The 15,732-nt window shown below is 49.0% G+C and overlaps 4 protein-coding genes across 4 annotated transcripts; 2 read left to right on the plus strand and 2 right to left on the minus strand.

Moving 5' to 3' along the window:
• The first annotated feature begins 250 nt into the window (after positions 1 to 250).
• On the plus strand, positions 251 to 2,376 carry EDB82DRAFT_92985 (nucleotide-diphospho-sugar transferase). The gene is made up of 2 exons (XM_025726044.2): positions 251 to 2,065; positions 2,122 to 2,376. Exons 1-2 carry the CDS (start codon positions 632 to 634, stop codon positions 2,188 to 2,190), a joined length of 1,503 nt encoding a protein of 500 aa, XP_025588302.2. The 5' UTR covers positions 251 to 631; the 3' UTR covers positions 2,191 to 2,376.
• Position 2,377: 1 nt separating this feature from the next.
• EDB82DRAFT_92975 (uncharacterized protein) lies at positions 2,378 to 3,928 on the minus strand. The gene is made up of 4 exons (XM_025726033.2): positions 3,681 to 3,928; positions 3,535 to 3,597; positions 3,363 to 3,481; positions 2,378 to 3,305 (listed from the first exon to the last, which is right to left on the minus strand). Exons 1-4 carry the CDS (start codon positions 3,697 to 3,699, stop codon positions 2,514 to 2,516), a joined length of 993 nt encoding a protein of 330 aa, XP_025588301.1. The 5' UTR covers positions 3,700 to 3,928; the 3' UTR covers positions 2,378 to 2,513.
• A 337-nt stretch (positions 3,929 to 4,265) lies between these two features.
• On the minus strand, positions 4,266 to 7,302 carry EDB82DRAFT_491035 (Vps53-like protein). The gene is made up of 3 exons (XM_025726022.2): positions 7,038 to 7,302; positions 5,187 to 6,979; positions 4,266 to 5,135 (listed from the first exon to the last, which is right to left on the minus strand). The coding sequence occupies exons 1-3, from the start codon at positions 7,075 to 7,077 to the stop codon at positions 4,485 to 4,487; spliced, it is 2,484 nt and encodes an 827-aa protein (XP_025588300.1). The 5' UTR covers positions 7,078 to 7,302; the 3' UTR covers positions 4,266 to 4,484.
• A 3,913-nt stretch (positions 7,303 to 11,215) lies between these two features.
• EDB82DRAFT_533907 (NUDIX hydrolase domain-like protein) lies at positions 11,216 to 12,692 on the plus strand (the record flags this gene model as incomplete). The annotated part of the gene is made up of 2 exons (XM_065609266.1): positions 11,216 to 11,222; positions 11,775 to 12,692. The coding sequence occupies 2 exons, from the start codon at positions 11,216 to 11,218 to the stop codon at positions 12,341 to 12,343; spliced, it is 576 nt and encodes a 191-aa protein (XP_065465859.1). The 3' UTR covers positions 12,344 to 12,692.
• Between the last annotated feature and the right edge of the window lie 3,040 nt (positions 12,693 to 15,732).

The following is a 15,732-nucleotide window of genomic DNA, read 5'->3' on the forward strand; positions in this document are numbered from 1 at the left end:
TGACGTACGCATTCATGTAGCATGAAACATATCATGAATGATCGAATAGGAGGTGCCAGCATAACAACATGGGCGCTATGGCACTCAGCAAAGCCTCTGCATCAGCACCAGCACCAGGCATGAGGTAGGAAGAGGATCGATGGCCCCTCATCCGCTCATCGCCTCCTCCAATTGGCGGCCAAGCTCAATTGGACCTAGAGTCGGCGGGGCAGCTGAGGGGCATCAGCGTTGGGGGGGAGCTCTAAGCAAGCAAGGTACGGTGAAGTAAACGACGTTACAGGTAAGGTAAGGTAAGAGCGTAGTAAGAAAGAGGTAAGCTAAGTAAACGTGTTGGGAGGTACGTTGCTAGGGAAAGGGAAAGTACGACATCAAGAACCACAAGGAAAGTCGAAGACCATCTACTGGTCTTGTGTAAGGTTCTTTCCGAGATCGACTTTCTTCCTCTCGTATTTAGCTCCCATCTCCCACCCCCATTGTTCCAACTTCATTCCTCTTTTTCTCTTTTCTCTCCAACTCATTCCCCATCTCTCCCATCTTCTGTCTTTTGTTAGCTTCTAGACAAACACTCGTCTACAAGCTTCGATCGCTCTCACCGCAACCCCCCAAAAAACCACTTATACATCACATCACAATGGAGGCCATCAAGCAAGCGCTTCACCTTGGCAAGGGCTCTGACGCCCCTGCTGAGCCTACTCCCGAGGCTCTCAACGAGCTCAAGGAGAAGTACACAAAGGCCGGCCAGGAGCAAGTCTTCACCTTCTACGACTCTCTGTCCTCCGCCGAGCGAGGAACTCTGTACCAGCAGCTTTCTGGCTTCGACCCTTCCCACATCAACGACATCACACACCGCGCATTGAACCCTCCCAAGACCAGCGATGAGCCCGACCGCCTCGAGCCTCTTCCCGAATCTGCCACCGCCAGTATCCTCGATTCCAGTGCCGATGATATTGCCAAGTGGTACGATTCCGGTCTTGACCTCATCTCTAAGGGTCAGGTCGCCGTTGTCCTCATGGCTGGTGGCCAGGGTACTCGTCTGGGTAGCTCTGCCCCCAAGGGCTGCTACGACATTGGCCTTCCCTCCCACAAGTCTCTTTTCCAGCTTCAGGGTGAGCGAATCGTCAAGATTCAGGAGCTTGCTGCTAAGAAGGGCTCAAACGCCGTTGTTCCCTGGTACGTCATGACCAGTGGCCCTACTCGAGGCCCCACCGAGAAGTTCTTCCAGGAGAACAACTACTTTGGCCTGAGCGAGGAGAACGTCAAGATCTTCGAGCAGGGTGTTCTGCCTTGCATCTCCAACGATGGCAAGATTCTCCTCGAGACCAAGGGCAAGGTTGCTGTTGCTCCTGATGGAAACGGTGGTCTCTACAATGCTCTTGTTCTTTCTGGTGTTGTCGACGATATGCGAAAGCGTGGCATCCAGCACATCCACGCCTACTGCGTTGACAACTGCCTTGTCAAGGTTGCCGACCCCGTCTTCATTGGCTTCTCTGCCGCTCTCGATGTCGACATTGCTACCAAGGTCGTGCGTAAGCGCAACGCTACCGAGTCCGTCGGTCTGATTCTCTCCAAGAACGGCAAGCCCGATGTCGTTGAGTACTCCGAGATCAACCAGTCCACTGCCGAGGAGACCGACCCCAAGCAGCCTGATCTCCTCCGGTTCCGTGCTGCCAACATCGTCAACCACTACTACTCTTTCCGCTTCCTCGACTCTATTCCCCAGTGGGCTCACAAGCTTCCCCACCACATCGCCCGCAAGAAGATCCCCTCTGCCGATCTCGAGAGCGGCGAGACAGTCAAGCCTGAGAAGCCCAACGGTATCAAGCTCGAGCAGTTTGTCTTTGACGTCTTCCCCTTCCTGTCCCTCGAGAAGTTTGCCTCTCTTGAGGTCAAGCGTGAGGATGAATTCTCGCCTCTTAAGAACGCCCCTGGCACTGGCGAGGACGACCCTGACACCAGCAAGGCCGATATCATGACCCAGGGCAAGCGCTGGGTTGAGGCTGCCGGCGCCATCGTTGTTGGTGACAAGGCCGATGTCGGCGTCGAAGTGTCCCCTCTGATCAGCTACGTAAGTCAAGTCCTCGACATAACATATGCAAAGACTCTTTCGCTAACAATTCTTAGGGTGGTGAGGGTCTTGAGAAGCTCAACGGTAACGAGATTACCCCTCCTGCAGTTCTGGAGCGGGACTAGGGAAAGAATACATGATGATACCATGAACCAGCCAGGATAACATTATGATGCTGTTGTCCTAGGTTTGGCAGAAAAAAGTTGTTTGTCGTAATCTTGTGTAGTTCAAGAATATAATCGATACAAGTAATGAAATAGTAAATACAAATCCTGAGTTAGGAAATGGCACATGGATGCACCCAAAATTGTAAAAAATATCGTTAATGAACGCTGAATGAATTAGATTGAAAGTCTATTGACTGCTCATGCTTTTTATGTAGATTTCTATATCATGTCTAAAATGGGGCAAGTCTATATTGAAGCTTCTATGTGGTTTATTTTTATTTTTAGTTGGGGTTGGGTCGTTCGTCGGCTCGCTCGTCGTCCTCGTGGTCAGCAAGGAACTTCTCAGCCTCAAGGGCAGCCATGCATCCAGTACCGGCACTGGTGATGGCCTGTCGGTATCGCTTGTCCTGGACGTCACCAGCGGCAAAGACACCCTCGACGTTGGTGTATGTTGTACCAGGTTCGGTCTTGATGTAACCATCCTCGTCCATGTTGACCTGACCCTTGACAAGGGCGGTGGCGGGGTCGTGGCCGATGGCGTAGAACAAACCGTTGGCCTCGTGAACCTTCTCCTCGCCAGTCTTGTTGTTCTTGACAACAAGGTGGCTCATGAGACCATCCTCACCACCTCGGATCTCAGTGGCACCGCTGTTGAACAAGACAGTGCACTTGGGGTGGTTGACAAGTCGGTTGGCCATGGTTCGGCTGGCACGGAGGACATCGCGACGGACGAGGACGGTAACGTGACTGGCGTACTTTGTGAGGAAAGTGGCCTCCTCGGCGGCGGAGTCACCACCACCAATGACGAAGAGAGGCTTGTTGCGGAAGATTGGGACGGCTCCGTCACAGACAGCGCAGGCGGAGACACCGTTCTGCCAGTACTTGTCCTCACCGGGGAGGTTGAGACGACGGGCTGAGGCACCGGTGGCGAGGATGACGGTCTCGGCGGTGTGTGTCTCCTCGGGGGAGAACTCGGTAGTGTACTTGAAGGGACGGGAAGAGAGGTCGAGGGTAGCGACGGTGTCGGTGATGATTTCTGTGCCGAAGCGCTCGGACTGGGCTCGCATGTTGTCCTGGAAAGTGGTGTTAGTCCAGTTTCTCGGTGTTAAGAGGATTTGAGATAAGTTTACCATCAACTCGCCTCCCATGATACCCTTGGGGAAACCGGGGAAGTTCTCAACCTCGGTGGTGGTGGTCAATTGACCGCCAGCGGCGATACCGTTGGCCATGAAACCCTCATAGAGAACGGCTATCTTTGTGTTAGTCTTGCAATATCGATATCTTGGCAATTATTCTACTCACGCTTCAACTCGGCTCGTGCCAAGTAGACAGCAGCCGTGTGGGCAGCAGGCCCGGAACCGATAACTATAGAAAGCCATGTCAGCCTTGTCCGTAAATTTTTGGGGCATGAGGGGTTCACCATGCGACCATGGAGGGGTAAAACGTACTGACAACCTTGCTGTGCATTTTCCTTACACCAAACTCGATGGCTGGTTTTCTAGTTGTTTTTTGAAATGTAGCTGCCGCTGCCGCAATCGATAGGCCAGCGCTTGAACGAAGAGTAACACGTTTAAAGGTTGAAGAGAACAGTTTGGCGGTGTTGTAAGGGGAGGTTGAGGGAAAGAGAAAAAAAGGCGGGCTGTCGCGAGTTCTTTATTCAGACAGGAACAGGAACAGGAAAGCGCCACTGCAGACTAGCAATGTCAAATAAGTTGTCTAGTACAAGGGAGGGGCGGTAAAGAGTAAAAAAAAAAACCGGTCAAGTAAACTTGGAGCGGCTTCGGAATCAGCGTCAACGTGGTTTGAGATGTGGAGTCTAGACGTATAGTTACGTGCAATGCGAGGCGAGGCAAGTCAATGCAGATTTGAAGCACGACGGGCGATATGGAATCAATTTCGAGGAGAGAATATGATTGGATCACGGCTCTAAGTAGTGGATTTATAAGCCAACGGGGAGGTTTTTGGTGTGGAGATGACCCTTGCCAGAATGTTTAGTTGGAAGCTGCTGGATGACTTTTTGACTTTGATCAGATATTTTTTTCACTACTAACCAATACATTTGCCTTTCTTTATCAATCAGTAGATCAAGTGGCATGACAAAGCTGAGTTATACCGCGGCGATCAAAGAAGCCAAATGAACCTATTTAATTGATTCCTCATGATCATGGAACATGGTCTAAGTTGAAAGCATATTGAAAAAGCAAGGGACCCATGACGTCCATAGTTGATCTAACTGTGTCTGTCTATACACTCTATCGCTGTCCTTCCTCTGCACCAACACTGCCATCTCGCTTTCCAAATCTCGCTCCCAAAGATCCAATGTCTCTCTTGAAGAACTTGCCAAAGTTCCGCAAGTTCTCGTTAATTGTCGCCTTTTCTAATCCCGTCTGTGCTGCTGTGCTCGTGCTGCTCTGGCTGATGTCCCTTGCTGCGCTAAGAAGCTTCTCACCAAGTGATCCGGCTTCGAACCTGGGACTGACTGCAGAAGCTACGGACGGGTTCAGAGTGGAAAGATTAGCAGTGTTGCCCAAGCTCATCGTCGTCATGAGAGGTGTCAACAAGGGTGAGCTGGCAACCAGCTTATCATTAGTCGTGCTGTCACGATGAATGCCAAAGAGCTCTATCAAGTGACCATGGTCCGCTTTTCGAACTCCCTTGAGATCCAGTATCTTCTTGAAGTTGGTATCCGAGCGATCGCCAATATGAATCAGATACGCTTGTACCAAACCTTCGGGTGGCGATGGGCGCACTTGAAGAGTTTTGAGCAATGGGTCAAGTCGATTCATACAATGCTGAACTCTCCGTACAAAGCTCGATGGTGGAGCATCTTGTTCAGAGAGTGATGCATGGTGCATGATCAACTTCTCAAACGCCTTGGTGAGAACATATTTGTCAAGCAACATCTAGAAATCCACTGTTAGTACACGCCTGACTCGAGCGCGGGGCCAACTTACCTGTTCGGCGCCAACTTCGGATATTGGTCGGCATTGAATAATGCTATTGATGTACCCTGTCGCCAGATGCTCCACCAAATTGTCACAAAAGGCTCTGGCATATTGTTGTTTCGAGATAATGGCCAAGATCTCGGCAGCTTTGCCATCAGCATGTTTTACGAGCTCTCCCACGTATGAGCTCTGATCACCAACGCTCTCCATAGTACTCCAGTTCGTATTCTTCATCTCACGCCAAACGCCCTCGCAGTCAAGTTCGACAGCGCGTACTAGAGCGAGAACAGATGCACTCGCTACGCCAAGAAAGGCATCCGACTGTGATGAGAGATCAACCTTGGACACGAGCTCGCTGTCAATTCGCTTCTTGATGCTCTCCTCCAGCTGATTGGTGTTGATGTGCCAAAAGTCAGCCGTGTTTAGCACCAGCACGACGTCCTGGAGTGGAGGACCTAGAGGACCGCCGGACTGTAGTATATGTAGCAATACTTGTTGGGCATATTCATCGAGATATTTGGCCAATATTTTGGCTAGATCGAGGAGACGCTCGCTGGTAGATAATTTGGCACATTGTGAGAGGGTGAGTTTGTAAAAGTGAAACAGCTCGATCGCCGAGGCAATAACAGCCTGTGGTGAGAACTCGTCGTCAGGTGGTATAAGCGGCTGGCTGCGATATCTTGGTATCATTGCTGCCAATTGTTTATCTTGTGATTCGACCCATAGGCTCAGGTACGGCTCGAAGGCAACTGAAATCATGCCATGAAAACTGTGCGCCCTGTCTTCAACAGAGTTGAGCGTGTCGATACTGGCTCGTGAAGTCGTTGCGAATCGCTTTTCGAGACTCTGCTCAAAGTCCAACGTCTCCTGCAAACAACTCAATAGTAAGTTTACATCGATCCTATTACCGTCCGTCCGTCGCATGCTCCGCTCCAGGATACCCTTGAAGTCATCACGAGTACCATCACAGAAGGCTGCTGCCAATGTCTCGTTAGCCCTCCAATGTTGTGGAAAGATCATAGAGTGCTCGTCGTCGTGGGACTTCATCATTCGTTTAAACCAAGCATATCGTCGTCCAATGTTGTCCAGGCTGCCTGCTTCGTCGTTGCCACGAAATACCTGTCGGTACTCTCGCAACTCGGTATTGACATACCAATTCATAAGACGGGACTTAGCGGAATCTCCAAGGGCATCCATAACGAGACACGCTTCGACGAGCATACCCCTTCGCGCACCAACTTCGCTTTTGGCGAATGCCATCTCAAAGTCCTCGCAAACCTGTTCCAGGAGCTCGCGCTGCAGCTCAGCTACACCTCTGCTCAGCGTCGCGATCTGTTCGATACTGCGATAGCTGTTAAAATGTTTCATGAGCTGCAGAACGGCCTGCAAAAGGCCTGCGCATTCCCTATACTGGCGCGTCTTGGCCAAGCCCCTGAGCTGCTCATAAGCTGTGGTTAGCATCTGCAGCCGCTTGAGAGCAGTCATGCTCAACGTGAGGTTGCGTTTCGTTCCATCGAGCCGCTTGATGTCAGCCGTCATCGACGTGATGTTCTGTTCAGTCTCAATCGCACGCGAGCGCACCGTCTCGATCTTTCGGAATAGCTGGGCAAGCTCAGCTTGCGCTGACTGCATGCGCTCCAGGCTTGAGTCGGAGCCATAGGCTTGGGTGGTTTCGAGAGTGACTATGTCGTTCGAAAGCGCATTTTGGTGGTTCTGTAGAGACTTTGACACCTCACTTATAGATGATATCGTCGAGGGGTGTGAAAACAGGAGGTTGAGGTGGTCGATCGGATTGTAGTCGACTGTCAAGGAGGGTTAGCCGCCGAGGAACAAAGTAATCGAGCTTCACCACCAACTCACCAGCATCTAGGGCTGAAGGTTCTTGATAGTTGCCATTCATTATAACAGTGACTCAGCCATTGACTATTTGCAATACTCCGAAGATGATCAAACGTTGTTGCTTGCAGTCAGCATGAGCATGAGTATGAGCATGAGGAAGCTCCTTGCACGTGTCAAGTGCCATGATGGCCAAAAGCGGGTCACCCAGGATAAGCTGGGAATGTCACTACGTGGCTGAACTTCCCCCTAAGCCTTCCATCTAATACCACTAAAGTCACCATAGAACATGTAAAGTTAAATGTATTCAAAAAGTGCAACGATTGAGATGTGATTATCAGTTCTGTGAATAATCATGCTATGATCTTGCTATATACCAACAATCCCAACACATGATCTTTTGCTTTGCTATGCTACGCTTCGCTACTGTACGCGGCATGTGAATGCTGTCCATGCCTCTCTACTCATCTGCGAGCCCGTCATTTTCCATGTTTTCCTTCTCTTTCGCGACAGGCTCTTTGTTCTTCTTTTTCATTGAGAATCGCCATGCTCCCATGCGGCCCTCCTTAGGTGCATCCTTAGATCGAAAACTGCCTTGGCCTATCGACGGGCTGCTAGCCATGCTGTCGTAGCTGCGGCCAAGCTGAGCCATATCTTCCTCAAGATCGTCGGCATCACCAATGCTTGAGCGGTGCTCTGCCGACATATTCTTTTCAGAAAATGTGCTACTACCAGGGCCCTTCTTAAACAGGACAGAATCCTTACTCAGTCTGGAAGACAGCGTGCTAAACTTGCTTGAGCTTCCCTTTCTGAACAGCTTCTTCACCACACTGCTATCGGCATCCTTGTGGCTCGCAGTATTGTTATCCGTCGTTGAGTTTGAGGCTGTCATGCCCAAATCCAGAGACTCATGTGACTCTGACACTGAGTTTTGCGTGTGAACAGAATATGCGTCACGAGACATCCGTGGGCTTGTTGGTGAATCATCAGGATTCGGCGGCACTTCAATGGTGGGGGTCAAAGCCTCCATGCCCTTCGTGCGACCTTCCTTGGATTTACCATGCTTCTCTCTGTTCTTGGAACTCCTATCTGGACTCGCATCTCTATCTCTGCGGCTGAAGAAAGAAGGTGTCCTAAAAGTGGGAGCCGCTGGATTGAGATTTCGGCTCATTGATGCTCGGTGACTTGGGGGACGCGATCCGATGACACCCACCTGGCTAGGTGACGTTTGAGGATTGAGCAAGTCGTCGTCGTCAAGGATTTCATCGTTGGCTGTTGCAAGTGTCGTTTCGAGTGCGGTCGGGGCTGCACCAAGTGAAGGTCGGCGAGATGGATTCCTCGAAGGCCAACGTCCCTCATTTGGCGACCAAACTCGGTTCTTGGCTAGCATGGAGAAATCACCAGGAATGTTCCAGATAGAGCCACTGTCGGTCGAAGGTCGATGGAGATCGGTAGATGCGATCGACGCAGGCCGTGAGTCTGGGGATTCGTTGTCTCCCGTGAGGGCTCCGGCGCTGCTGGCAAATGGGTTGAGCCTTCGGGCAGAGAACGGCCTAGATGTAGGGCCCATGCTCGACCTGCTGGGTTCTGCTCCCGAATTCCTGTTCATCCATGAAAAACTTATTCTGCGCTTGTTGCCGGACATGTCATGATCATCAGTGCTTCGTGGGAATGATTGGCTCTGGCCCGCCTTGAGACTGCCAATCGCGGGTCCTTCGACATCTGCTGGTTTTGGCCCTCTACTGCGTTGAAAGTTAGACAGCAAACTAGAAAGTCTGTGACTTGATGGGAGAGGCGGTTGCTGGGGAGATGAGTTGATGTTGAGCGATTGAGAGTCCATGTCATTGTACTGGGGAAAGGGCAAGTTGTGAGATGAGCCGTGAGGGCTGGAGAACATGTTCAGGGAGCGTCCATCCGATGACAGCGGCGATTGCGGATTGTCCTCTTCTGCAGCTGTAACAGATTCTGGCAAATATTGGTTTGGCAGATGCTCGGCAGCATCCTCAAATGTCTCGTCAAAGATACCTGAAGGGATAAGAGAATGGGCAGTAGGGCTGAGAGGTCCGGCATTAGCCCTGAAGTCGGCTTCTGACTGATGATCGTCGGCATTGTCAGCCGCATTGTGGTCCATAAACAATATTTGACCGAATCCTGCGCGACTGAAGCCAGAAAATGAGTCGTCGGGTGGTGCGAACTGGTTGTGCGGTGGCGAGTTGAGGTGAGAAAGCGAGTCGAAGTTTCCACTATCTCTGGGGTCCTGAGGAGCTGCCGAGGGCTCGAACTCCAAAGCAGTAGGGTCTGGCTGGTTGTTGTAATAGAGCCCCATATGTTGCAGTTCCTCCCTAAGATACCTAATCTGCTGGTCCAGATTATGTTGCTTCTTCGTCTCTGCAACCAGCTGGTTGTGCAACTCTTTTCTCCTCGCATCCCACTCTTTTCGTACGATGATATCGTTCTCCTTCCACTGCTCATCGTCGGCACCAGGGAGTTCTTCTCGGGTAGCCTTCAGATCCTGGAGTTGCTTTCCCTTTTCTTTAAGCTCAGCTTCCAGTCCCGCGCAATTTTCCTGTAGTTCCGCATTGGAATCGTCAAGGTCTTGGCCATCCTGATCTCTCTTTTCTGCCAACTCCTTCTTCTGAGCCTCAAAACCTTCGCGCTCCTTCTTCATCCTCTCTATGTCGTTCTCGAGCTTGGTAGCAGTATCTCGGACTTTGGATTTCTTATTTTCCTTGTCCTTTAGCTGCTGCTCCTTCTTCGCTCGCTCCTTCTCTGCCGCGCGCATCTGCTCCATGGTCGTACGAACGTTGGCCTTCAGCTGCGCAGTCTGCTCCTCTTTCTCCTTCAAAGCCTGTCTTTTGGCTTCCTTCTCCTGTTTGAGCTCTTCTTCCTGCTGCTGAAGTTCGGCTTCCTCCTTTGCATACTGGGCAAGGATTTCGTCGACTTCCTTCCTAGTCGACTCGAATCGGCGGTTCAGTTCGTCAAGTGACAGTTCCGGGCCATCCACGGGTGGAAGTTTGATCTGAGGTTGATCCATGCTAGCAACGGATGGTGAGTGTCGTCGGTTGACCGTGTTTCGTCGCTGGCTTGGAACGGCGGCGGTGACATCAGACGTAGACGCGTTGTTGCCATCAAGGACTGGGGCCGCTTCGACCGTTGGAACGGGAGGCTTCTTTTGCGAATCCGAATCGTCATCTTCGTCCCCATTCTTGGGGTGAGGGTGGTCATTGTTCGCAAAGCTGGTAGGCAAGCGCGAGTTACCCAACTGAGGTCTGCCATCTTTTCCAAAAGTGCGGAGGCGTAGGACCTTACTTCCGGCCTGAAAATTATTCGGACCGACAGCAACAACCCTTATATTGTAAAAATGATCTGGCTTGAGACCAGTAACAGTTATTGCGACTTCATTTCCAGGTGAATCACCAACTATATGCCAATTGTATTAGTCAGGTGCCATTTCACCCCATTCGTGGGTTGGATGTATATCTTGACAGTAAGACGAACCATGAACGCCATTGACTTGAATAGTGTACTTTTGTACTGGTCGATTACTGGCTGGACGAGTCCAGCTCAGAGTAGCAGCATCGGATCGAATGCCAGCGAGAGAAACATCAGGAGGTTCGGGCACGTCGACGCCGAGGATGTTAATTAGATCGGGAACAGGTTTCCATAATGTCTGCCACGAGCGATGCAGTAGCCTGAAAGAAAGGGGGGCAACTGGTCAGCACAATGCAAAAAGACGGCTCATGTTGTCGAATTTTGACAAGAGGGGCAAACTCACCAAACGACAGCACCAAGTGTCAAGACCATCTTGAAGTGATGAATCAGAAGAACATGGATGCGGAAATCAAGCAATGCTTCGATCGTGGCCGGAGAGAAGTATTCGAGCAGGCGACGAGTATCGATGAGGACGGTAAGGCTGCAGAGGAAAGCGTAAAGCAGGGCCTTCTGGTAGCTGGCGCGAGGGCTATAAATCCACCAGAAGCCAAGTACGCTGAGGATGAGAGTAGTCAAGACGGGCAACTCCCATGACATGTTCTCAGCTCAGCGCGATCTCAGTCTTGAAGATGTTGAAGACCGAGCCAAGCGTCCAAGAAGAGTCCAAATCTAGATCTAGTTCCAGTTCCAAGTCCAAGTTGTCGTGTGGGAATGGATCCTCGAGGCAGATGCCAATGTCGACAGTAGGTGGTAGTTTTTGCCATGTAACCATGTCAGGTTGTATTGAACTAATCCGGTTAGCGCTCTCGCTGCCGTGTTCAGGCTCGACACAGTCAAAGGTCACCTGAGGCAGAGCACCATTTATGCACGGTGTGCATAAAAGACGTAGCGAAACGGTGTACTAAAGCGTGGCGGATCGTACCGTACCAATTAGCACTAACAACTCCCCTACGACTTCTTTCGCAGTCGTGACTTCCTGGGAAGTCTAGTATTTCTCTAGCTTTAACGTCTCAACCTTTCATACCTCTTAATCTTCACCTAAGGTGCCCTAATATACCTAGCATGAAGTCAGGGAACGTGCGATAATCCTTGACACTAAATGGTTGAAGTAAGGACTATTTTGATAGGTGTAAAGAATTAGAGGTTGGAGTATCAACCTCCATACGTATCGACAGTTGAACTGTAGAACTCTTTAAACTTCTAGACACAATCTTAGCCCAGGCTTTCCTTTTCATCTCGCGGTCCTCAACGCATTCCCAGATTTAGGAGATATACGGTGAGTCTGTCGAGCAGACGCGATGCGTGATGCGGCCTATTGATCTGTCATAGCCCCTAATACACCTCGAGCCGGAATAGAGTTTCTCGACCTAACTGGCATCGAAGTACAAAAACGATGTGCTGGGCCACCAGTCCACAAGATCACAGTCGGTGCTGCAGTTCTGCGCCATAGCCATGACTCGCAAAGAGACACCCAAATTCTACTTCTGAAGCGTAACTCGCACGAGAAGTACTACCCGAACGTGTTCGAAATGCCTGGAGGCAAGTTCAACACTGGTGAAAATCTCCGTGCTGCCCTAACACGAGAGGTCAATGAAGAGTCTGGCCTAGTGGTCTCTGGGATTCTAACGCCTCTTGCTACACTCAGCTACACCGCGACGAAGACTGCAAAGAGTCCGATGACCGGGGATGAGGAAGTCATTCATCGCTACGCCCAACAATTCAGCTATGTTGTCACGATTGAAGGCGATGGCTCAGAATCCCGCGTTCGTCAGGCCGAACACTCTAAAGGGTCATGGTTCGGTGTCTCCGACCTTTCAAACATCCCAATGACAGGTGAGATGAGAAATCTTGTTGTCCAGGCACTCTCGGAGAATAAGGACTGCACACACAATGCCTAACAATGCGTACGACAGCGATAGTGATAGAGATAGCGATGGCAACATGTCTGAGGAAAGTGAGGAAGACGACAAGAATGACTATACCTAGCCCAACGGGTATGTGCAGCAGGTCCACAAAAGAATAACAAGATACCTTGAAGACATTCAGTCATACAGATGGCCCGACCGGCGCAAGCTTCAAGTCGATTGATAAGCGTAACCTGAAGATTGAAACTATTGATAAACACGGCTTTGGAATAATTAGGTCCTGCTGTTCGCCGACTCCGTTTTGGTGCTTACGATAGTAGAGTTACGGAATGTTCAGCAAGAATTATGCAAGTTGGGTCAAGTTATGTAAGCTATGCTCAGGCTAAAAACAGCAAGGCTTCGGCAGTCGTCTTGGTTTTCCAATGGTTGCAAAGTGTAAACTTTCAGCCACAGGGATGCTCTGCGGAGATTACAGTGTTGCTGGTTGAGAAGACACCGTACTTTACGTGTCGTCTGGGAGGTTCACATTCAACAATTTCACTCCATGCTGCTTTCTCAATTCGTCTGATTAGGACAGCACGACAGTTATCACTATCTTGCACACACTGTATTCAGCAACGGTTTGCTCCCGCCTCAGTTTTCTCATCACCTATAGATCTATGTGAGGTTCTAAGATGCCTCCAAATGCTTCTATGATGAACCCGTCGCGTGCACGACGGATTGATATGGTTGGACAACAAGCAATCCTGGCCAAAACTCTATAGTTTCTAGTAATTGTGTTTACGCGAATAATGTTAGGTTGCATTTACGATCAAGCCTCGCTACTAGCGCTGGCGAGTTGGTACAGCAAAAAACGTCACTGATGATGCTTCCGATGGAACAATTACACTTAGGACGAGGCACAATGGCTGGCTTTTCAACGGTTCTTTACGTAGGTAACTACCTATCATCTGGGCGGCAACTTCATCAAGGGCGTATTTAGGGTTCCTGCCGTTTCGGGCATCTTGCAGATAAATGCGTGAAGGCGTCGAAATGCATGATAGGCGATTACCACACGAATCACTTTGGTGGGTAGCAGAAGAATTGACCTTTGAGCTTTAGACGACAAAAATAAATAACCCAAGAGGTATAGTCTAAGTAGCATAAAGTGGCCTGGTAATTTAGTCTCTTATTCTGGTACCCTGATGTCACTGAATACATACACTACACACGCGAGGTTTGTAGAACAAGCGATCGGTTCAGGATCCATATTGGCCGTTGCACTGGGTACATATCTATCTATCTGCGAGTGATTTAATAAAAGTGTAAGGTACTAATCTAGATTTGCAACTATTTCGACATGATGTCTCAGCTATGAAATTGCATCTTCCTAACTATCAGTTTTGACAACCCTCAGGATATTAGAAAGGTTAACCGCTGGAAGCATAAGAGACGAAATTAGTTGGTCAATTTATGGCATTCAAACCCGGGCTTCAGGTTGTTTATTTTTCTACCTTAATAATAATGCTTGAGTCCAACTTTTCTGTTAGCCACCAACTAGACAGCATTAATAGCAAGTGCCGCAGATCGCCTCAATTTCAGCTTCCAGGGCCCTTTCCAAGTTAGTGTTTAGCGCTTGGGCTTTCCAGAAATGCATCAATATTCCTCCGAAAGGGCTTATTCAGTTTGGTGTTGTCATCCCTGCTCGAATGGAACGGACCGATGTCAACTCTGGGTGTCTTGTATGGAAAGCATGTGAAGCCGTCTACACGGTATTTTACACAACGTTGACATCAACTAGTTTCTGCGTTCCTCGTTTACCATGCAATTACAAGCCTTTGGCTACTTTGAATACAAGAAACTTCAGACTATTTGTCCTTAATACTCCTTAGTAGCTTTAGTTGCGAAGATATTGATAGATCAATGACATCAATATCGCCTGGGCAAAGTGATATCAACTATTATACACACTGTTCTTGGGTAAATAGCTATTTAGATAAAGTAAATAGAAAACTACAAGAACGAAACTATACTTATGGATTGTCATTGCGAGTTAAGACTCAAAAGACACTGTTACAACAGTAATGGATTGAGTGTCTACGTAGGAATTGCTTTGTCCATGTAGATTCGCTAATCTCCACTGACTCTCATAAAGTGAACGACTAACAGCGTAACTGACATCTAGAGCTACTGCATGATAAAAAGAGTTCAGGACGGTGTGCATGTCTTATTCGATGCGAACTGGTAGTGAGATGTATGATTGGTATGCTATCTCAATGTCTCTCACTGTATGGTTGATAGTCTAGACAGGGTAAACAACTGTTGTATATCCTTTGTGATCACGGACAAACCTACTTATACACTACCATCAGGGTATCAGAAAACTTGACCGCTGGAAGCATATGAGACGAAATTAGTAGGTCACTTTATGCTCCTCAGGCTATAGTTCTTAGACTACTTATTTTTATACCCTAAGACTTAGGAGGCCTTTTTTTTTTTTGCTACTCAGTAGACTGCTATGTTCCTACGGGGCTCGCCAACATGGGTTGAAACTTTTACAACTACACATGTAATTAATTTCCGTCTCCTTGTCTACATGTACATGGGATGGATATAAAATAATAACCATAATCCTAGCCCTGTCCTATGGGTCTTGTCGACTACCTCGGCTGATGCAGCGGTCAAGAGTAACTATCCGTATAAAGCATATGATAGAAGAACGGAAAAGAAGGACCAGAAAAATGTTCGATATTTTCTCCAATTGAGATAGTTAACCAAGAACGAGGTCGGTAACCTAGCAGACGATGACCACAGCCAAGACCAACCTGACGGAGCAAAAGTGCCGAGCTATAAATGACTGGCAGTCATGTGCAGTCAGACTCTTTGTACCAAGCATAAATATAACCTGCATGGGTAAGCACGGGACAGTACTGTCTACATATGCATATCAATTGTTGAACAAAGTGCATCAAAAAATATCCCATACCGCTGCAGCCTATAGAGTGTTGTCCAATTCTCAGCAACCAACAAGGGGATCAATGATCCAAGCAAAGTCAATTCTTGGTGAATGACGCGCTCTACTATAAGAATGTCAGTCCATCAATCATATTTATAGGACTATTTTATAAGGCCAGGAACCACCTGAAAACCCGAATGATTAAGTCTCAACTCGGCAGCTTTGGCCGCATGAGCCGTTCATGTGATAGATTCTGCTGGGGCATCCATCATGATTCTGGCGGACGTCTAGACCCCTGCGAGCTGGGGTAGTGTCTTTGTACCAGGTACGACAACGGGCCATGTTGGGTGGAACGCCCCTCAACGTGTGTACCTGGGCTCTCTTCTGTTACAATGGCTTCGTCATTATTAGTTGTTTTATACTTGAAGCTCATAGGCTTTTTATATGTTGCTTCGCAACACTTAGAGTCGCATCAGCATCATATTTG

Source organism: Fusarium venenatum (assembly GCF_020744135.1).
Source record: "Fusarium venenatum strain MPI-CAGE-CH-0201 chromosome Unknown EDB82scaffold_1, whole genome shotgun sequence".
NCBI classification, from domain to species: Eukaryota; Fungi; Ascomycota; class Sordariomycetes; order Hypocreales; family Nectriaceae; genus Fusarium; species Fusarium venenatum.